Source organism: Bos grunniens, chromosome 22 (genome assembly GCF_055505025.1).
Source record: "Bos grunniens cultivar Pamir isolate PY7600 chromosome 22, Bosgru_T2T1.0, whole genome shotgun sequence".
NCBI classification, from domain to species: Eukaryota; Metazoa; Chordata; class Mammalia; order Artiodactyla; family Bovidae; genus Bos; species Bos grunniens.
The window spans coordinates 59,951,861-59,972,595 of record NC_141186.1 but is presented as its reverse complement, the minus strand read 5'-3'; the positions used below and the strand labels follow the sequence as shown (position 1 = coordinate 59,972,595).

The 20,735-nt window shown below is 60.0% G+C and overlaps 2 protein-coding genes across 2 annotated transcripts in view; one reads left to right on the top strand and one right to left on the bottom strand.

Annotated features, from left to right (window-relative positions):
* The first annotated feature begins 134 nt into the window (after window positions 1-134).
* Window positions 135-12,559, top strand: SEC61A1 (SEC61 translocon subunit alpha 1). The gene is made up of 12 exons (XM_086368837.1): window positions 135-215; window positions 355-422; window positions 3,266-3,331; window positions 3,428-3,506; window positions 4,455-4,586; window positions 6,305-6,414; window positions 6,722-6,875; window positions 7,521-7,681; window positions 8,630-8,827; window positions 9,075-9,266; window positions 9,622-9,698; window positions 10,743-12,559. The coding sequence occupies exons 1-12, from the start codon at window positions 209-211 to the stop codon at window positions 10,927-10,929; spliced, it is 1,431 nt and encodes a 476-aa protein (XP_086224963.1). The 5' UTR covers window positions 135-208; the 3' UTR covers window positions 10,930-12,559.
* A 5,372-nt stretch (window positions 12,560-17,931) lies between these two features.
* Window positions 17,932-20,735, bottom strand: part of RUVBL1 (RuvB like AAA ATPase 1) — a 31,548-nt gene continuing 28,744 nt past the window's right edge. The window contains exons 10-11 of the mRNA XM_086368836.1: window positions 19,142-19,233; window positions 17,932-18,320 (exon numbers count right to left, since the gene is read on the bottom strand). Of these exons, the coding sequence (XP_086224962.1) occupies window positions 18,161-18,320; window positions 19,142-19,233 (252 nt within the window). The 3' untranslated portion in view covers window positions 17,932-18,160. The remainder of the gene's footprint in view (window positions 18,321-19,141; window positions 19,234-20,735) is intronic.

The following is a 20,735-nucleotide window of genomic DNA, read 5'->3' as shown; positions in this document are numbered from 1 at the left end:
GCCCCGCTGCATGCCGGGAGTTGTGGTCTCGGCGCGGGCGATGCGCGCGGGCGCGGCGCGTGGCAGGAAGCGGAAGCGGAAGCGGCCGCCGCGGCGCTAGCACTGACGTGTCTCTCGGCGAGGCGCGGCGCTCCAGAGCAGGCCCGGCGGCAGCGGAGCCGGAGCGCGACCCAGCCGGAGCGAGACCTGGAGCCGAGCAGCCGCCGCCATGGGGAGTGAGTCCCTCGGGGCAGCACGGGCGCGGGCGGGACCCCGCTCCTCTGGCAGGGAAGCCCACCCGGCCCCTCGCCTCTACTCCCCGGGGCGGCGCGGGGCCCCCCAGCCCTGACTCTCCTCTTGTCTCTCCCCCCAAAGTCAAGTTTCTGGAAGTCATCAAGCCCTTCTGTGTCATCCTGCCCGAAATCCAGAAGCCGGAGAGGAAGGTGAGTCGGAGCAAGGCTCGGGGAGGGCGGTGAAGCGGCCCCGACGCGCCGAGTGGACGCCCCTTCCCCAGATTCTGGTCCGGGCGGCGTGCTTTCCCCCGAGCCGCGCCGGGCTTCGGTTGGAGCGTACTCTGTGGACGTCCCTCGGGTGGCCCGAACCCGAGGCTTGCGCTGCCCCGAAGAGGACCCTGGCCTGAGTGAAAGGCCTCGAGAGCCTCAGACCCTCCGGTTTGAGCTCCTCTCCCTCCTCCCGCTCCAGCGGCAGCGGATCGCCGGCTGTCCCCCTTCCTGGAGATGCGCTTTTTGTCCAGCTGCTGCAAGGAGTTGAGAGCAGTCACTTGGCTATGTGTAACTGAGTCTGCCCCTTCTCCGTGTGCCCTCACTGAACTGAGAATGAGGGCATATTGTGACCCATGTCTTTACATCAGGTCCATGAAAACCTGCTGTAAAGACATGTGGAGCTCTGTTGACTCTTTATCAAGAATTTTTGCACGTGCACAGCTTCAGGCCCAAACAGTGAGAGTTGCCAGTGTAAGCGAAGCCGTTAAACAAGGAAGAACAGCTTCATCTGGTTCTTGGGGAGAATTAGTAGGAATATGTTTTTGTCCTCACATTCTTTGCGTCTCCTCCACGGATGTGCTGGCTTTGAGGGGCTGATATGCAAAGGTGTGTGTGTGTGTGTGTGTTCCCAGCACAGTAGAAAGGGCCTGGCTCTGGAGGCAGGCTCCCCGGGGATCCACCCTCTCGCAGCCTCTTCATGTGTGACCTTGGCCTTGTGTGTAACTGAGTGTAGCGGGAGAGCAGTAGAAATCTGCGCGAGGTACGGCAGTGGCTCCAGAAGGGGTGAGCCGTGGAAGACATTGTGTCTGATGGCAGCCTTGAAGGCAGAAGAGAAGTGTCCTTGAAGGAAAGGAAAGGAATTCTCAGGGCATCAGGAGTATGGAGTCTGCTAAGGGAGAGAAGACCAGTCGGTGGGAGGGTGTTCCGTACTGATAGAGCAAAAAGGGTGGGCAGGGAGCCAGACAGATTAGAAAATTGCTTTGGGGTAGGGTCGAGGTTGAGAGGATTCTGCCAAGAGACTGAACTCCAGAGGCAGGGGAGGCAAAACTAGGATAAACAGTTTTTGATGTCTTGCTGCTGAATTTGGCTGCTTCCAGGAGAGGAGACTTGGTTATTTAGAATGAGGAGTCCTGTAAAACTTGTCCACTGTCTTTCCCTGTAAAGAATCGTTTCTAGCTTGTTATGTGACCCGTCAGCCTCACAGGGTGTTGCTTTCCTTGGCTGCCTCCTGATTTCCCGGTGGGAAGGGGCGCGGGGAGCATTCTCAAGAGGAAGAGTGCTGTGGATGCCCCAGCTGCACGTGGAGTGCCTCAGTGTCCGATCTCCCCACCGTGGCGCGGTTGTCCTGTCGAGCCCTGTCCACAGTGGGCGGCGCAGAGGCGCTGTAGCCCTGAGCTAACCAGAGAGCCGTGACTCCGGCTCCGTGCTCACTTAGAACAAAGCTTAAAAAGTGTCTTTAAAGAACACACTTTTGTTTCCTTACTACCTTCACTCACAAGGTGTTTCTGTGTTGAGATCTTAGTCCACAGAGTAAGTCCTGTGTTTCCTAAGCCTTTAAAGCCGTTCATCCTTGCCGTGCAGCCTGCAGGTGCTATGAGGACCTTCGGTTTCAGAGCAGAGGGGGCTTGGGCAGGTGTCTCAGCTTCCCCGATGCTGCTTCTCAGTCGCCTGGAAAATGATTCTGAGTCGTCCCCTATCACCTTACACACCTGAGGAGACGTGGAAACTGGTTAAACAGACGCTACCAGTAGCTAGTGAGTCGGTTGAATGTGCCGTTCTCCCTGCTCCTCCAGTGTGTATTACATCGTCTTATCCTTAATTCCTGGAGAATACTGGAGAAAACGCAAAGAAACACGGGTTGCAGATTAGTTGACTCCAGCGTAGCAGGATTTTGTCCGTTACAAAACCCTTTAAAGTGAGGAGTGACGCTCCTGTGCTGTGGGCAGGTCTGGTTTAGGTATCTCTTTCTGTTGCAGCATTTCTTTGATTGTGGTTCAGATCCTACACTGTTCATTGCTGACGGTTCAGAGCGCAGGCTTTGAGCTCAAATCCACGACAGCTGTGGGATCTGAGACAAATGTGAGAGTGAAGTTGCTCGGTTGTGCCTGACTCTCTGCGACCCCATGGACTGTAATCTATCAGGCTCCTCCGTCCATGGGATTTTCCAGGCAAGAGTACTGGAATGGGTTGCCATTCCCTTCTCCAGGGGATCTTCCCAACCCAGGGACTGAACCCGGGTCTCCCTCATTGTATGCAGAGGGAGAGGCTTTACCATCTGAGCCACCAGGGAAGTCTATTTTTCTAAAACTCAGTTTTCTTGTAAAAGCAAGGATAACATGACGTTGTGTGAAGATTAAACGAGATGATGCACATGCAGGTCTTTGCATCTGTGCCTTATCTGCAGAAAGGCTTCCCAGGTGGCTCCGTGGTAAAGAGTTTCCCTGCAACCTGGGAGACGTGAGTTTGATCCCTGGGTCAGGAAGATGCCCTGGAGGGGGAAATGGCAACCCACTCCAGTGTCCTTGCCTGGAGATTCCATGGCCAGAGGAGCCTGGCGGACTACACTCCGTGGGATCACAGAGTTGGCTGTGACTGAGCACGCACGCACACGTGCACAGAAGGCACGCAGCACGCACACTCACATCTGGGCGTAGTGTGGAGTGTGTGCGCCTTGCTTTCCTGCGAGCGGAGCCCAGTTCCGTTGCTCTGCTTGTGGCGGCCTTGCCGTCTGGGCTCGCTCTGCTCTGAAGGTAACTCAGTCCTGCCCGCTCTGCCCGCTGCAGATCCAGTTCAAGGAGAAGGTGCTCTGGACCGCCATCACCCTCTTCATCTTCCTGGTGTGCTGCCAGGTAGGCTGGGCTGGGGTCCGCGGGCTGGGGTCCGGGGTCTGGGTGTGGCGTGGGGGGCCGGGAGCACGTGCCTGGCTCCTCTCTGCTTGCTTCCAGATCCCCCTGTTTGGAATCATGTCTTCAGACTCAGCTGACCCTTTCTACTGGATGAGGGTGATCCTCGCCTCCAACAGAGGTAGGCTGGCCCCCTGCCCCCCGTGCTGCGTGGGCTTGACTGGCTGCCTGCAGCTATAGTACAGGCTTGGCTTTAGATGGAGTCCAGAGTGTCTGGAGAGAGTGTTCGCATGCTGTGCTAAACAGAGCCCTGGTGAGTGCTGGGTTCCGCACCCAGCATGTCACCCTGTTCAGAACTGCTTTGTATGCGGTGCAGAACCTGTAACAAGAAGGTAAGTCTGCATGGTAGAGATTTCTAAATAATGTGCGAAGACTAGAATGCTTTTGAAGCAGCTGGAATGACAGCCTGTCTTTCTTCTGTTGGATAGCATTCTTTAGAATATGCAGTTTGTTTCTCAGCTGTGTCTTGTCCGCATCTACAGGTCACGTGACGTGTCCAAAGAAGTAAATGCATAAGCAGTGTGCTGTACACTCTAAACAGTCGCCTGTTTGGGGTGAGGGGCGTTTTGAATGTTTATGCTGCTACTGCTTCTGACTGACTCGTTTTAAAAACATGGTTCACATTAAGTTGTAAATCAGTTGGAAGCATAGCTTGCTTTAGTGTGGTGGAGTAGAGGTCTACTCGAAACTAGATACAGTTGTATGGCCCTCATCTCCAGGCTCTGGAAAGTATTCTAACGTCATCCTTTTTTGTTAACTGATGAAGAGTCAAACCTACCTTATCTCTGTACAACCAGCGTGAACCTGTTTTCGTGAATTTAAATGTAGCAATCGGTTTAAACGCCATGTGACTTCTAAAGAGAATGTCACCTGGCAGACTGAACAGAATGGATTGACTTGCCCTCTAACTGCTGAAATCTGGGGGCTGTTCTCTGAATGAAATGTGCTGGCAGACTGAAGCACGCTGGGCTTCTGCTGGGGCGCACAGTCCAGCGGTGTGCGGTCATTTTCTCACCAGCATCTTGCTTCTCCACACTGACGTCAGCTGTGTTTTGCCCCCCTTCCTAAGGCACGCTGATGGAGCTGGGCATCTCGCCCATCGTCACCTCCGGCCTCATCATGCAGCTCTTGGCTGGCGCCAAAATAATTGAGGTTGGTGACACCCCGAAAGACCGAGCCCTCTTCAACGGAGCCCAAAAATGTAAGTGGGATTGTAAATGATGTTCAGATGTCTGTAGTTGAGAATTTGAATTTGCTACGAAGTTTGGGTCATCAACAATTGGCTTGGGGTTTTTCAGGGGGCGGGGTTGGCTGTCTTTGGCAGGAGTCGGGGCATCATTGCTGTAATCCTCTCGGCCCTCCAGCCCTGTGTGGCCTTGTGTTGGCATGAGGGCACTTGGGACGGGCTGGAGCAGGCAGAGGAAGGGCGTCGCTGCCCAAGCCTGGAGGGCCCGCCCTCCACCATCTCCCTGTCTTTCCACTTAGAAGCAGAGCTATGCTAAGAATTCAGTTGAATGTTGTGTGTAAAAAACCGGTGAGTGCCTTGCCAGTGGTGGTACCCGGCGGGGTGGTTTTTCTCTTGTGGGAGTTTACGAGGATTTGCTTTAGAGGAATGATGGTCTCTCAGCTTAGCTGCGTGTACCAGCTGTGCGACGCTGGGCGGCATGTGCACCAGCTGCGCGGCGCTGGGCGGCACGTGCACCAGCTGCGCGGCGCTGGGCAGTGAGTTGCAGCTCGTGTCCCAGTTTCTTCACCTGTAAAAATGGGGATGATGATATTTTCCAAGTAGTAAATCATAAGCGGCACTCGTAACAATGACCAGTCATCAGAATTAACCAAGTTAAGGCTGACTGTGGATTGAATAGGTATTAATCAGGAAATGATAATTACACTTTCCTACCCAGCCGTATTTCCTTCCACTCCAGCATGTTTTAAGATCTGAAGTTAGTAGGTTAAAAAGTTGAGCACGAAAGACTAATCTAGTTTAAACTTGTCAGTTTCAGACACAGAGCAGGATTTTAAAATATATATGTGCGTTATTTTTCGGAACTATAGATCAGCTGTTTTCTCTTTGGTCTTGGACTTTATAAAAAAATTTTTTTCTGCTCTTTTTTCTGCCTTAAGAATTTGGTCTTATTGAGCACTTCTAAAAAGTCAAAAAGGGACTACATATGACAGGCACTTTGGAGTAGAATGTATATATTTTGGTGGGGGGCGGCAGACTAAGCCGAAAAGCTGGAGTTGAATCCCAGTCCCATACTGTAAGATCCATGAAGTGCCGTGGAATCCAACAAAAAAGCATAGATTCCGTTGTGCATCCCGGGGGAATGTAGTGAATGATACAGGACACAAGACTGTCTGTAAAAAGGAAAGCCTCCTCTAGGAGAGCTCCGGGAGAGCTGTGTGGCGGGGGAGCGGGCTGAGCGAATTGGTGGCATGATAGGTTTCCCCTAAAATAATGCATTAAATACAAACTGGGAAGGCTCAGCTGATCGCCGAGTTGTATTCTGTGCCCTGAAGTGCGAGCCTGTTGGTGGCCTGGGCAAGTGCTCCTGGAGCCTGGGCCCAGACGATGGCCTCAGTGTGGTGTGCAGGTTGGGGTCGTCCCTGAGTTGTGTTCACGTCTGCCCTAAGAAGCTGGGTGGTGACGCTTCAGGGCTTTCCCCCGCCCTCACTGAAAGGAGATGCACGAGGCGGAGGTGGAACTAAGAGAGCCCACGAGCTTCTGTCCCGAGTTTGAGTTACCGTGCATCGCTGTCGCTTTGTCGGTGTGGTCCGAGCATTTCCTGGCTGAGCTCCCTGGGGGCAGCGTCTGTGGTCCTCACCTTTGTCCTCCTGGCGTGGAGCTGGCGTCTGGGTCACCGTGTCCTCCAGGACCGCGTGCTGGCCCTGAGCACACAGCTGTCCTTCCGTCTGCAGTGTTCGGCATGACCATCACCATCGGGCAGTCTATCGTGTACGTGATGACAGGGATGTACGGGGACCCGTCCGAGATGGGCGCCGGAGTCTGCCTGCTCATCACCATACAGGTAACGCTGGGCTGGCACCGAGGCTGAGGCACCCTCACACCTGCCCCGGCCAGACAGCAGAACTGAGGCAGGCCGAGAGAAGCTTCCTGAGAAGAGGCCCGGGCCCCGTGTTCCCTTCTGAGTTCACAGAGGAGCCTCCCACGGCAGGCGTGCCCTCTGCCTTCAGGGGTTCCCATCAGAGAAGCCAGCTCCCAAGGAAGGGCAGAGCCATGCTGTGGGAGCACTCATGCTGTGGGAGCACTCATGCTGTGGGAGCACTCATGCGGTCTCTCTACGTGTCTGTACTTGTTTATTTTTATACTGACAGCTCTTTGTGGCTGGCCTGATTGTTCTGCTTCTGGACGAACTTCTGCAAAAGGGGTACGGCCTGGGCTCTGGGATCTCCCTGTTCATCGCCACAAACATCTGCGAGACCATCGTGTGGAAGGCGTTCAGCCCCACCACCGTGAACACCGGCCGAGGTGAGGCCCTGCGCCCGTGGCGGGTTCCGTGAGCAGCATGCGCGCCCCCGTTTCAGGGGCGAGGTGCCCGTGGGTGGGGTTCCGTGAGCAGCACGCGCGTCCCCGTTTCAGGGAAGAAGATCAGTTCTAGGTACATCACTTCTGATTTTTCTGTGCGTGTATCTGTAAAGGTTTTGAAGATACAGGTTTTTGCTGACACCAATGTGTCAGTTGCGTATTTCACCTAGAGAGCACATTGCAAACACTGGCCCCCCAGTACAGCCAGCCCCCCCTCACTCAGCACCGCCTGGCCGTCACTGCATGGGCAGGGCAGCTCTCCCAGCAGGCCTTCCCTGGTGGACACCCAGGTGCTTCCAGCCTCTGCAAGGAGCAGCTTTGTAAAAGAGGCAGGGATGTGGCTGCTCACGAGCTGAGCTCAGATCCTGGCCGCACCCTTGGCTGCCAGGATGCCCAGGGCCGCCCTGAGCTACTCCGGCCACCGGGATGCCCAGGGCCACCCTGAGCTCCACTCCGGCCACCGGGATGCCCAGGGCCCCCTGAGGTCCTCTCCGGCCACCAGCATGCTCGAGGCCGCCCTGAGCTCTGCTCCGGCCGCTAGCATGCCTGGGGCCGCCCTGAGCTGCCCCCTCTCCCCCACCGTAACAGGAATGGAGTTCGAGGGCGCCATCATCGCGCTGTTCCACCTGCTGGCCACCCGCACCGACAAGGTCCGAGCCCTGCGGGAGGCATTCTACCGCCAGAACCTCCCCAACCTCATGAACCTCATCGCCACCATCTTTGTCTTTGCGGTGGTCATCTATTTCCAGGTGCGTCCAGAACCAGCCCTGGGGAGTCAGGAGGGCCTGCATCCCCGTGCCCACACCCCAGGGTGGCGTGAAGCACGTGTACCAGTGCCACGGGCAGCTGGCTTTTGACGGAGGGGCCCTGTGGGCTCACGGGAACCTGCCCGAACTAACGAGCTGAGGCAGCTCTGACGTTTCAGGTCTTAATTCAAGAGAAGTGAGAGTAAGCACAGCCTCAGGCCTGCCGCTTACCCGGGTTTGTAGGTGCCTGTAGCTGCGGCTTCCTTGTCCTTGCGAGAGCTGTCAGCTCTTACGCGGTGAGTCTGCGTGACTTGCTTCTAGACAGGAGACTCAGCTGCCTGTTGCTTTCCTGTAGTTGGACTCGTGTCTCGTCTTTGGTCAGTCGCTCTGTCCTGACACACAGGTGTTTATGCCACCAGGTGCTGAGGACTGAGCACGTCTGCTCCATTAGCTGATGCTGGTTAATGACAAGCTAGCTCCTCAGGGTCTTGGGGTTTGATTGTTGAGGTTTTATTTTACATATTCTGAACTCTGTTCTAGGCACTGGGAGGTGGTTTAAAAAGAAAACAAAAACAAGTACATATAGGAAGCCCTTTTTATTTTCCAAGGGTTTCAGAGGGAAAGGTTGTATTCCTAGGAAAGTAGAGAAGCCAGGCTTTTCTGCAGTAAGTGAGGCATCCGAGAAGGGCCCTGTGGGTGTGGGGCCTCCGGGGCTGCCGTGGAAGCGGGGGGGACACGGCCAGCCGCTGATGGCACTTCCGGGGTGTTCCACGCTGGTGTCCCTGTAGGGCGGTGGACCTTGTTTTCTGACAGAGACCCTGCTGTGCTTGGGTGCATCTTAAGCAGCTTTTCTGGACCCTTCCGTCCATTTGCTCCTGAGTGTGGCGGGTGGGGAGGGGGCGTGGAGGCCCGAGCGCGTGGTGAGAACCTGGCTTCTGCTTGGCTCCTCAGGGCTTCCGCGTTGACCTGCCCATCAAGTCGGCCCGGTACCGGGGCCAGTACAACACCTACCCCATCAAGCTCTTCTACACGTCCAACATCCCCATCATCCTGCAGTCCGCCCTCGTGTCCAACCTGTACGTCATCTCCCAGATGCTGTCGGCCCGCTTCAGTGGCAACCTGCTGGTCAGCCTGCTGGGCACCTGGTCTGTAAGTGCGGCGGCCCGGGAGCCCGTGAGGGGCCGGACGCGGGGTGAGGCTGTGGCTGGGCTGTGCTGGCGCCGTGGGCCGTGCTCACGGCCAGCGTCGTTTCGCCTGCGATGCTCTCTAGTGCCTGGCACAGGCTCAGTGACACTTCTTCTGGGTGGGACAGCTGCCCCGAGGGCCCCTCTCAGAGCTGTTTCTGTGCTGAGGTGGGGTGACGGGCGGTGCTCACCACTCCCCGAAATCCCCCCAGGACACCTCCTCCGGCGGGCCGGCGCGGGCCTACCCCGTGGGGGGCCTCTGCTACTACCTGTCCCCGCCCGAGTCGTTCGGCTCTGTCTTGGAAGACCCCGTCCACGCCGTGGTGTACATCGTGTTCATGCTGGGCTCCTGCGCCTTCTTCTCCAAGACGTGGATCGAGGTCTCGGGCTCCTCCGCCAAGGACGTGAGTAGGAGTTGCAGTCTCTGGGAGGTGGTTGATGCAGAACCAGCATCCTCGCTTGAGGCTGGAGTGAGGGAGCTTGGCTTGGCCCTCCTCCTGGGATGGGCCTGTGAACACACGTGGCACTTAGTCCTTGCTAGGCCCAGTTCCAAAGCGTTAGCGACCGTGGCCGGACCCCGGATAGATGAACCTGTGCTCGTCTGGGGAGCAGCAGGCAGAGTAGACTAGGCTTTCCCTCCCGCCTCCTGGGTGCGGTCTCACCGTGCGTGCGGGTGCCGGGGGCGCCTGCGTCTGATAGCACGCCAAGTGTCTGCCTGGGCCTGGACTCACGTCGTCCCCCCGGGTGGGCGTCACACAGGTTGCAAAGCAGCTGAAGGAGCAGCAGATGGTGATGCGGGGCCACCGAGAGACGTCCATGGTCCACGAGCTCAACCGGTGAGTGCCAGCCCCGAGGCCGATGGGGCCCCGTCTTCAGGCGTCCGAGAGCCTGCTGGTGCCGGGAGCCCTCAGCCCCTCCCCGTGGGGGGGCCAGCCAGGGTGCAGAGGCCAGTGCCTGTGGCGGATGGTGCGGTGAGGGTGCTGACCGAGGGCCCTCGCCGTGCTCCTGCGAGCCGGGTTCTCTGGCAGGGTTCTGTGGGGCACTCCAGGAGGAGCGTGGGGGGTCGAGCGTCTCAGGGGCATCCAAGTGCAGGTGAGGTCAGAGAGGCCGGTGGAGGCCACTAGGCGGGCCAGTGTGTGGAAGGCCTGTGCCGGAGGCCGCAACCACCGGGCAGAGCGAGGGGGCTGGACTCAGAGGTGGGAGGGTGAGGAGGCTGCGGTGGTCTGCAGGCCTCTCCCCTCACGGTGGGGCTGCCCCTGGGCAGCAGGGTGGGCCATGGTGAGCGCCTTAGATTCTTAAGCCGGCTTATTTCCTCTCAGTCTCTCTCGGTGTGTGAATGAATGAACGTGACTGATTTCCTGTAGAGCTCTTCCCAGCATCGGGTTCTGTAGTCAGGCCCAGGTCTGTCCTGGGGACCACAGCTCGCTTGCCTCAACCACAGGAAGTCAATGTGGCTAATGCCAGGTCATTTTCTGATGCCTAACGGAGGCGGTGGGCAGTTTCGTTCATTCCTTTAAGAATTCCTGACGCCTCTAGATTTATAGTGCTGTTCAGAAAAAATACAACGAAAAGTCGTAAGGAGACATTTTATGTCCCTGTCTTCAAAATCTTCTGTGACGTTTTCAATGTCTCAGTTTGGACTGGTCCTATTTCAGTAGCTGCCAGCGACTCGTGTGCCTGCTCAGCAGACAGCAAGCCCTAGTCTAGACCGTCAGGCTGCCTGAGCAGACGTAACCGTGCGGGGTCGTGGAGTGACCCTCAGGGCGTCGGGGTCCTCAGGCACAGTAAGCGGGTTGCTGCACAGCTGCTCCCGCGGCCTGGGTCAGGCCCGAGGACTCCGGGCAGCCTGTGGCTGATGCGCGCCCTGCGCCCCTCCCCAGGTACATCCCCACGGCCGCGGCCTTCGGCGGGCTGTGCATCGGGGCCCTCTCGGTCCTGGCTGACTTCTTGGGCGCCATCGGGTCTGGAACCGGGATCCTGCTGGCGGTCACCATCATCTACCAGTACTTTGAGATCTTCGTGAAGGAGCAGAGCGAGGTCGGCAGCATGGGGGCCCTGCTGTTCTGAGCTGTGGCTCCCGGACCTGGCAGAGGCGGCCTGCCCCACCACAGCCGAGAGGGGACGGGGGAGCCGCGCTGCAGGAGCTCGTCTCAGGCGCTGCTGAGGCGCAAGGACTTCGGTTCAGTTGTGTGTTTGAGTTTCATGTTCTTTTCATTCCACTTTGTAAAGTGCTAGAAATTTTCCAGTTTAAAATTCTGCTTTTCGCTCTGGCATTGGCGGCGGTCGTAGAAGTGGGTCTTGCCCAGCTGAGCGCCAGAGGCGGGCTGGGCTGCCAGCGGCCCCGGTGTCCACGTCACTTTTGTGTTAGCCTTTGCACCTTCTCAGCGTTGCCGGCGACCGCAGCAGTCTCGGCCGCCCCCTCAAGGGAGCGTCTCGCTGGTTAGAAGCACAAGCGTTGCAGCGTCTCTGTCTCGGGGCAGGAGGGCGGCCCCCGCGACAGGCTGTTTCCTGGGGCCTGAGGGCAGCTCGCCAGCGCGTGCCCCTCACAGTCCGGCCGGAACATCTAGTTTGAAACGGTTTCTCTGGAAGACAATCATTTTCCCTTTTGAAGTTAGTTTTTTAGGACACAGTCTCTTCCAAACTAGCGGGATGCATTTCCAGAAGAGCCTCCTGGCCCCTCTGTGTGTGTCTCTGCGGGCTGACCTGTGTCCTCGGTGGTGGAGCCGGGCTGGGATCCACAGCTCTGCAGCGCGCCGGGCTGAGCACGGTCCGCTGTGCGGAGGACCCTGGGCTGCCAGCCGTCCGGTTGCCCTGGCCATCACCGAACTTGTCCGTGCTGCATCCGCCCCACCCGCCCCTCAAGAGGGGAGGAGCTGTGACCGGCCCCACACACTACCTTCTAGGCTGAAGACTTCCCATTTATATTTTTTTAGAACATTTTCACTGTACTTAGGACCAAGCACAAGTGAAGTAAATGACGGGATGCCTCTGATCTCCACTGTCAGCAGAACCGCCCAGCAGAGAGGAGATAGGCTCTAGATCCACGGTGACACCAGGGTCAGAGACATTGGGTTTTGCTAAGTTTCGCCCATGTTTGATATAAAAAGACAATTATGTCTGAGACAAATTCTGATTGCAATAATAGGTGACCTAGATCTTAGGAATTACCACCTTCTCAAAGGCCTTTAGGGAAGCCCTTCTTGGGGGCCAGCAGAGTTAGGTAGCGCAGCCTGAGGGGTGCATCCTGCCCCTCGGAGACCAGACCCCACCAGCAGCGGGCACACGGTGCCTCTGAAGCACAGGCAGTAGACGTGCCAAGTTTGGTGCCCATCTGAGCCCAAGGGCCCCAGGCTCACTGGCTGTGCTGCCCAGGGAACAGACCAGCCGAGGGGCGAGCGGACTCGCCCAGCACCACCTGGCGAGTGGACAGCAGAGCCAGGATGGGCCCCGGCCTGTCCCCCTCGGCCAGGGCACCCACCACACCACACGCGGCCTTGTCCGACCCGGTCCTACGCGGAGACCTGACGCCCCGCAGCCCGGCTGCAGCCTCTGACCACGCGCGGCTCGGGCGCCTGACCTGCAGTCACTGGCCATGGAGGCGGGCTGACCCCGACTTCCAGGGGACTGTCACTGTGGACGCCCAAGCGGCATAACTGAGATAAGGTGAATAAGAACAAATAAAGCCGACTTTTTACAAGCTGCCTGGTGGTGGTCTCTTGGTTTTCAGTTCTGTTGCTGAAGCCAGAGAGAGGAGGACGTGGCCTTGGCAGCCTTCCGGGGCACAGGGCTGGTGTGAGACGTGAGTCCCTAGTTTTGCACGGGCTGCCCAGGGCTCCCCGTCGATGGGAACCTGGAAAGCTGCGTTGTCCCGGTGTCTGGTGCTGCGCGTGTGCGGGCCACTCCAGCCCCTCCAGGAACGGGCGGTGGACCAACTGCTATGAGCGTAGCAGCTTCCAGCACTTCAAGTCCAGGCCTTGGCTGTGGCACGTGTCCTTCCCCACCTGGTCGCTGACTGTTGCCTCGGCGGTCTCTGCTCTGCCCTGGACCCCCAGCACTGGGGCGGCGGTGGCTGCTCCCTGGAATGTGCTGTGCAGAAGAGTTTCCAGCAGTTTCCATCGAGCTGACCAGGAGGCGTTTCCACAGTGATGTGAGCCCGTGTTGTGAGCTGTTGCTCTTGTCCAGACAAGGCCGCCACCCCAGGCCCTTCACGCCTGCCTCCTCAGGGGTCCCGGATGACACATGGACAGGGCCTTCCTCCTGAGCTGTCCACATGGAGCCCTGGCCCTGGTCTCATCTGAGAAACATTTCTGAGGGGGTGTGCCAGCAAGGCAGGTTGGACCCTGGTGGGGACGGGTGCTCGGGCCTGGCCTGCAGAAGCTGGCACTGAAGCATGAGAGGTGGGGTGCCCCGTCACGACCCCCAGGAGCTCCATCAGAGGAGCTCCCCCAACTGGCGGAGCACAGCAGCCCTCCCCACCGGGCAATTGCCCTCTGCCTGTGGCGGAACAGAGCCCTGGAGACCCCTGCCCTCGCTCCCCACTCCGGGCCTTTCCTGGAGGGTGGGCTCTTCCCACCCACCTGAGAAGAAACGCCCCGGGAAGCTCCCGCAGGTGCCTCTGCTAGAGGCCTCTGCAGGGCAAGGAGAAAGGCCTGGGGAAGGCCGCCACCCCTCCACGCAGGAGCCTCTTGGGGTGCGCCCAGCCAGCCTGCCTCAGGCCCACTGCCACCCCCCAACCCCTGCCTGCCCCACACCCTCCCCGGCCCGATCTCCTGAAGGCCTTCACTGGGCCAGCTCCCCACCAGGCTGAGTCCTCAGGAAGCGCAAGGGACATGGGTGGGCGTGTCCTGCCCAAGGGTCAGCAGAAGGCTCTGCACCGACCCACCACCTGCTGGTGCCGGGGTCCAGACAGTCCCATGGGGCCCCTTGGGCTGTGCCCCCAACTCCCCTGCCCCGAAACAGACCCGGGGCACGGGGGGTGGGCATCGCACTGCCCTGAGCAAATAAAAAAAGTGCAAAGGAGTGGAGGCGAAAAATCTCCCTAATAAAAATGCTAGAGAGTAGAGGGTGGCTGACGGCAGGAGGCAAGGGAGACTTTTAAAATTAAAAGCCGGATTCAGTAAGGTTTCCGGATGCTTTTTTCCCCTTGGGACGCACGCTCCTTCCCTGCCCCTCCATGGGTTTGGTCTCCATCGCAGGGAACCAGCCGGGCTTGGCCGCCCCGGCGGGGGCGGGGCGGGGCGGCGGCGCTGTGCGCGGACGCCGCGTGGGGGCGCTGTGGCCTCGCCGAGGCGCGGGGCGCGCGGCCGGCCGGCTGCAGACTCGGGAAAGGGGTAGGAGGGCCTGGTGCGAGCCCGGCTGCTGCTCGCCCCCGTCACCTCCTCGCGGAAGCCGCCCTACCGCCCCCGCAGCACCGGCCCGTGCTCCTCCCGGGCCGTATGCCGTCGGCTGTCTGGAGCCTGTACGCCCTCGCGCATGGGGCCAGGGGAGAATGCGGGCGATCGGGCCAGACTCCAGGTTTTCAGACGCCGGGCCGTGGGGAGAGGCTGGTGGCCCGCGGGCGGAGGCCGAACGGTGGTCCCCGCGCCCAGCCCTCGCGCAGGGCGGCGCACGCGTGTCCTGGGACCGCCAGCCCCGTGCGCGCGCGTGCGTCCCCGCACCGCCGCGTCCCCATTAATCACACGGCGACGGCGATGTCGAACGGGCGGTCGGCGGGCGCCCATCGGCGCATCTTATCGCGCCGGCCCAGCCGCCGCGCGCGCCGCCCATTGATCGCGCCGGCCGGGCCGGGGTCAGCGCGGGCCGGCGCCTGACAGCGCATCCATCGCCGCAGACGCGCGCTGACGGCGGCCCGGGCGGCACAGCCTGGCCATTAATCACCGCGCCTGCCGCGAGTGACGGCCAGGGTGACGGGGCCAGCCGGCGACAGCCAGCCCGGCGGCCGCCCCGGCACCCCTTCCCCGGGGCCTCCTGTCCCCAGGAAACGGAGGCAGGACAAGGACGGGATGAGTGGGCCCCGGTCTACTCTCAGCGGGCCCGTTTCCAGACGCCAAAGGGCCGGACTAGTCTGGGACAGAGCGGGAACCAGCGCCCCCATCCCCGTTGCCCAGCCCTGCCTGCACCTCATTGAAGAGGGGGCCAGGGGGCAGCGAGGGCCGGCATACCCTTCCTGGAAGTAGTGGACATTAGGGAAAAGGCCCAGACCCCTGCCGGCTCTCTCCCCTCTCCAGCCTGTGGGCCTGACGGGTCCAGCGGCAGGGGACCTCCAGCCTTCCCAGGACGAGCTGTCCGGACCAGGAGGGGCAGGGCCCGGCGCCCAGCCACTAGAATCTGGCTCCTGTTGGATGAAGGCGCGCTGGACCCCCAGAAGCGTGAACCGAAGATGTCTCCTCCTCCTCCAAGAGGGACAGGGGTCGGGACTCTTGACTGAATCTCAGTAAATGGAGTGCCTGATGCAGCCACGGCAGACCCCCCCAAGTCCGCACACCAACCCATCTTCACAGGAAGAAACCAAAGCTCAAGAACCAGAGGGATCAAGGGCAAGGGTCAAAGACAACCCGAGCTGCACCCCTGCCTGCTGGGCCCCCCGGACCCCCGCTCCCGCCCACCTATCACCTCTGCCGGGACCCTCCAGGCGCTGCTCGGCTGGCGCAGACGCTGTGGGGCACCTGTATCTGTTGCTCTCCTGGGCAACGCCTGCTGGGGTCTGAGGAGGGGGGGCGGGTGGCGTCCAACAGGGAACGCACCCCCACCACTCAGGCGCTCCATTTTATTAGAAAGAGGGTTGAGAAAGGTCTGCTAGCCAAGAAGTCATCATCATCTGTTTAGTTCTAAAAACCAATATTCTCTAAGAACCTATCTTGGGGGTGTAACCTAAGAGGTGTGGTGGTGAAAAGACGTGGGCGGAGAAAATGGAAGCAGGGCCCTCCCTTTAAGAGCCCTTAGGCCCCGGGCCCTCACATGCATTCCTGGCCATTAGCACAGGAGCAGGGAGCTGGGATACAGGCAGCTCACCCATCGGGCTTGCTGGGAGGCACCCAGGACAGCCTGGGACCAGAGCGTGGAAGATTAGCCACTTCCTACCAACAGCCCCCTCCCTGCCTCACGCTAACATTACAACAGTTCTTCACGTCGGAGCTGAAATAGTGCAAAAAATGGGGCTGCTGTAATTGTTGGTAGATTATGTGTCAGCCAGATAAGATGTAACAAATATTTCCCTCCCCACCAGGGTCTGTTTCCCTCTTGGTAATGGATGGAGAAACTTCTCATAGTCGGCGAGGGATTGGTCGTAAAAACTTCGCCTGGAAGATTAATGTAATAATCACAAGCTTTGCTGGGAAAAATAGGAGGGAAATTAAACTAACCCAGCCTTCCTACCTGTCCAGACCTGTCTCCCTCACTGTGAGTGCCGACGGACGAGCAGACCATCTCTCTGGGCACCACCAAGGCCAGGAGACCTGGGGAGTGTGGACAGCGGGCAGTGAACACGCGCCCATCCTCCCCAGGGCTCGAGGGCCCACCCCCACAGCTCGGCACACTGAGGAGCACGGCCTCCAACCACCTGACGAATCGTCACTAGCTGGGCAGGGGACCCCCAGCCCACTCCCAGGGGGCTGCTGCGAGCATGCGGGAGGAGGCGCACGGCATTGCGGCCCAGCAGGGCAAGCTGTTGCTGCATCTTCATCTTCGGTTCACGCTTCTGTGGGTCCAGCGCGCCTTAAGCTGGGAGACCAGAGACATGGGCGCGGACTCGGGGGAGAGGGTAGCCAGGTAGGGCCAGCGCACATGGCCCTGGCCTCAGGAAGCACCCCACCACCCCTCCCTGTGCCCACTTCCCTCACACCCCCACCTCAGGACCCCCATGCTGGGCAGCAGCAGGGCCCTCACAAGACCCATGCTGGCAGCGGGGCTTCGAGGACCCCGGCACTCCGCCCGCCCGCCTGGATTCCCGCTCAGCTCCGGTGACGGGGGTGCGTGCCGGCTGACTTACAGTGGTGCTGAGGATCCCCATCTCGGCGGGTGCCCTCTGGTGCACACAGAAGCACCAGAGACCCTGCCCGTGAGGCGCTGCTCCTGCACCGAGCACTGCCCCCGGTGGGCGCAGGGACAAGGGCCGGCCCGGCAGAGTGCGCCGTGGTCCTCCTGCCCGGCAAGGGCACCCAGGCGGCATCTGCCCACGCGCCGCGGGCCCTCCCTCCCAGGGCCTGACGAAAGACGTCGTCCCCGTGACGGGGGCATGGCTCAGGGACACAGGGCCCAACTGAAAGGGATCCCAGTGGTCAAAGCTGAGGAACTTGAGCAACAAAATAACGTCATACTGGGTTATAACCCCAAAACATATAGTAAAAATTCCCAGTGGCTACGTCTCGGTGCTCCCAACACGGGGCCGTGTTCAAGCCCTGGCTGGGGAGCTCCATGCGACAACCAAGACCCAGTGCAGCCAAAGAAATTAAATAATAAAAGAAAAGCTCCAGAAGTCTGTCTCGACACAGAAGAGAACAGATGATCTCCGGGGCAGACACTCAGCCTCCAGGAGGTGAAGTGAAGGTGCCGCCCCCTGGGAGGGCTGGGCTTAGAGACGCCTTCCAAGGAGGACGGTGAGGAAGGCGGGCGGAGCAACCCGACGGCACGCCCGGGCCAGGGGGCCCACGCCAGCACAGCAGCCAGGAGCCCCGCCAGCGGGCACGCCCGACGGCCTGATGGAAACGCCCAGTGCTCTTCTCCTAGTGACCCTTAATCCCAGTTTAATCACGAGAAAAGCACCAAACCTGCCCCACTAAGGGCGCTGACAGGGCACCTGACCAGCACTCCTTAGAATTGTCCGGGTCATCGGAGACGGGGCAGCCCCAGGTGTGACATGGGCGCCGGGTGGCTCCTGGGGTGGACAGCAGAGAGCTGACCGCCAAGGACATGTGCAGAGCCCAGGGCGTGTGCCGCGGGCTGAGTGCACACGATGTGTGTGGCGGCGAGGGGCTGGCCGCCAGGGACCGCTGGGCCGTCTTCACAGCCCTCCACCTCTCCAGCTGTTCCAAAGCACAAAGGTCCCTTTTTAAAAATTAAGGGAGTCAGATGTCATCAAAATAACCTATCGGTATTTATTAGAAAACACACCAGCGGCAGGGTTCCTTCAAAGCAGCCACGGGAGGAGTTACAATAATTTAAAGGAAACATTTCCATGCCGACTTCACAGTGCTGCTGTCCACCTGGGTGGGGACAGCACCCAGCGTGGCTGGAGCCTCCTGTCCACGGCTGGGCCGGGGCCTGGCTGACCGCAGTCCCCGCGCAGAGGCCCTAGGTCGCCTCACTTCATGTACTTGTCCTGCTGGTCGGCCAGAATCTTGGCCGAGGACTTGGCGTCGTAGAAGAGCTCGCTGATCTCCTCCACATGCTCCTTCTCGATGCCATCCTTCCCGTTGATCTTGGCCAGCAGGTTGGCCGGGGTCAGCAGCTGCACGGCGTACCTAGAGCGGCCAGGGCGGGGGTGAGTCGGGGCCATGGGCAGGAGCCCTTGCCCATGCCAGCAGGAGTGCTCATGAGCCCCGGGAGCTTGTGCCAGCTGCTGCAGACGCAGCAGACAGGGACAGTGGTCACCTCCCAGAGAGCTGGACCTACCACCCCACCAGAGGAGCCAGAAGTCACCAACACGCCGTAAGCCCCGCCACCCGACTCTGTCACCGCCTGAAGTGCTCAGCAGGCAGCAGCTGCACTGCGGGGAAGGGCCCGCAACCTGGGGCGCACACAGTGGTGGGGAGCCAATGCCAGGGTCCAGACGGGGCGGGGCACACGGCGGGGAGAGGAGCACATGCCCGAGAGCACACGCGCCATCCGGAGGCGAGCACGTCCAGCGCTTCTGCACGTACCGTGCCACCCAGCCAGCTGGCAGCTCTGCATCCCCCTTAGAAGTGAGGAGCCGACGCCAAGGGAACCAGGCTGGGCTAAGCACTGAGAAGCTGTGACTCACAGGAAGGGATCAGGACACCGAGGGGCGCCATCCACAGCAACCGGCTTCTGGCCGCTGGGAGCAGTCAGGACAGCCGCCTGTCGGGCTCCTCCCCGCCCACCAGGCAGAGGCGCCGGGGCTGCAGGGGGCTGCAGGGGGCTGCCTGCCCCGCCCCCGTGTCCAGTCCTGCCCCCCTCCTGCACCCCAGGGGCCGCTGGGCAGGGGGCCCATCTCGGGACGGAGGACTTGCAGCCACTCAGCTTTCCCAACACTGCCAGCCGGCCGTTCTGACCCTGGGCCAGGCCAGGCCCCCATCCAGACAGGGCCCGGGAGCCAGCTCACCTCAAGGTGGTCTTGGTTCCAATCTCCCCCAGGTGGTTCAGCGCTTCCTCACTGATGTTGATCCCCTCTGTCTGGGCTCGGATCTTAATGATCTTTGGGAGAAAAACTGTGATCAACAGTGGCCAACCTCAGCATTCTCGTGCCACCTCCTGAGACCATAGAGGCCCAACCCGGGTGGGCGGGGCAGAGCCTCCCGTGGGCACTGCAGGCCTCGCACCCCTGGGGGACGCAGCCACAGGACCACAGGAGGCAGCTGGTGCCTCCTCGCCTTACCCCTCAGGGGCTCCCTCAGGGAAGCCAACCCCCCTCCCCAGGGCGGGCACCGCCACCTGTAAGGCAAGGAGAGGCGCCCTTTCTCTGCCTGACGTGATGGCTAAATATGTTTAAAAAGGTACTTTTAAAGATTCAGCAGCCCTCATAACATCACTGGGTGACATCACATCTGTCAAGAGGAGGCTGGCGCACGTGCGCTGATGACCCCGGGGGCTGGCGGGAGGCAGGCTGGGCGGGGACGGCAGGGCGCGTGGTGCCGGGGCGCTGGCCGCGCGGCAGCACCGAGTGATAAGGGGCAGCGGGGTAATGATGCTGCGTGTTGTGTGCTGAGATAACTCGGGGACGTCGAGCCTCGTATAATACAGGAATTTTTCACTCTGGCAGCTTCGTAAACAAGATATCAAGAAGCCCTTGTTTAAATTAAAGCCATAAAGACGTACCCGGGACACAGCCATGGAGGCGGGAGAGACTGAGCCCAGGCTACAGCGTCACCGGGGCAGAGGGACCAGAGGGTCAGGAGCTGTCCGCAGGGAAGGCCCAGCTCGGAAGCAGGCCCGCAGACGTGAGTGGCGAGCGGGCAGGGGCACGGTGGATGGGGAGGCAGCCCCTCTGCAGTAAGCGGTGCCGCCAGGGCCAAGGGCCAGGCGCTGGCAGGAAGGTCTCAACTCAGACTTCTGTACGAAATGTCCTGAGCGCTAGAGTGCTGTCCACTCAAATATCTCACAGACGCTGCACTGGCCACATCAAACGTCGGCTCAGCCGGGGGCTGCCAGGTGTGACCTCAGTCACAAGCATCTATGTGCAGCTGAGCAGAGACGTCACCAGATGGGCACGCGGACGGGGGAAAGCAGGGGCAGAAGGCTCCCGCCAAAGGACGCCCCTCTGGTAAACGCCCATCAGAGCAGGGCAGCTCTGCACTTTCGAGTAGAAAGAGCTTGTCACCAACAGCTGGGTCTGCCACAAGAAGTCCCCGGGGCCTCGGGAACTCTAGGGAGATGTGGACACGGGGTCCTGGAGCCTGGTGGGGAGAGCCCAGCCCGAGCGGCCGACACTGCAGGGTGTCAGGGATGCTGTGCTCTCGCTCTCTCTGGAGCAGGTCACAGCAATGCCAGGAGCTCCTGCTCCAGACCGCTCACCAGCGACAGTTCATAAATTAGATCTTTAATCATTTAATAACCTGCAAGGGATAGTTTATGAGGGTGTCGGCGCTGGTGGCAGAGTACACAAGTTACATCATTTTGTTTTTAAAAAACCCACCCAAGCTCCAGTAGAAGTGCTGAGACTGTCCCCTGAATGGCATGAGCAAAGTCAGGCTCGTCCT

Excerpts from the sequence above, each read along its gene's own strand:
- SEC61A1 (XM_086368837.1), top strand. Across the intron at positions 3,332-3,427 it reads TCTTCCTGGTGTGCTGCCAG|ATCCCCCTGTTTGGAATCAT; the intron begins GTAGGCTGGGCT and ends GCTTGCTTCCAG. Across the intron at positions 3,507-4,454 it reads GATCCTCGCCTCCAACAGAG|GCACGCTGATGGAGCTGGGC; the intron begins GTAGGCTGGCCC and ends CCCCTTCCTAAG.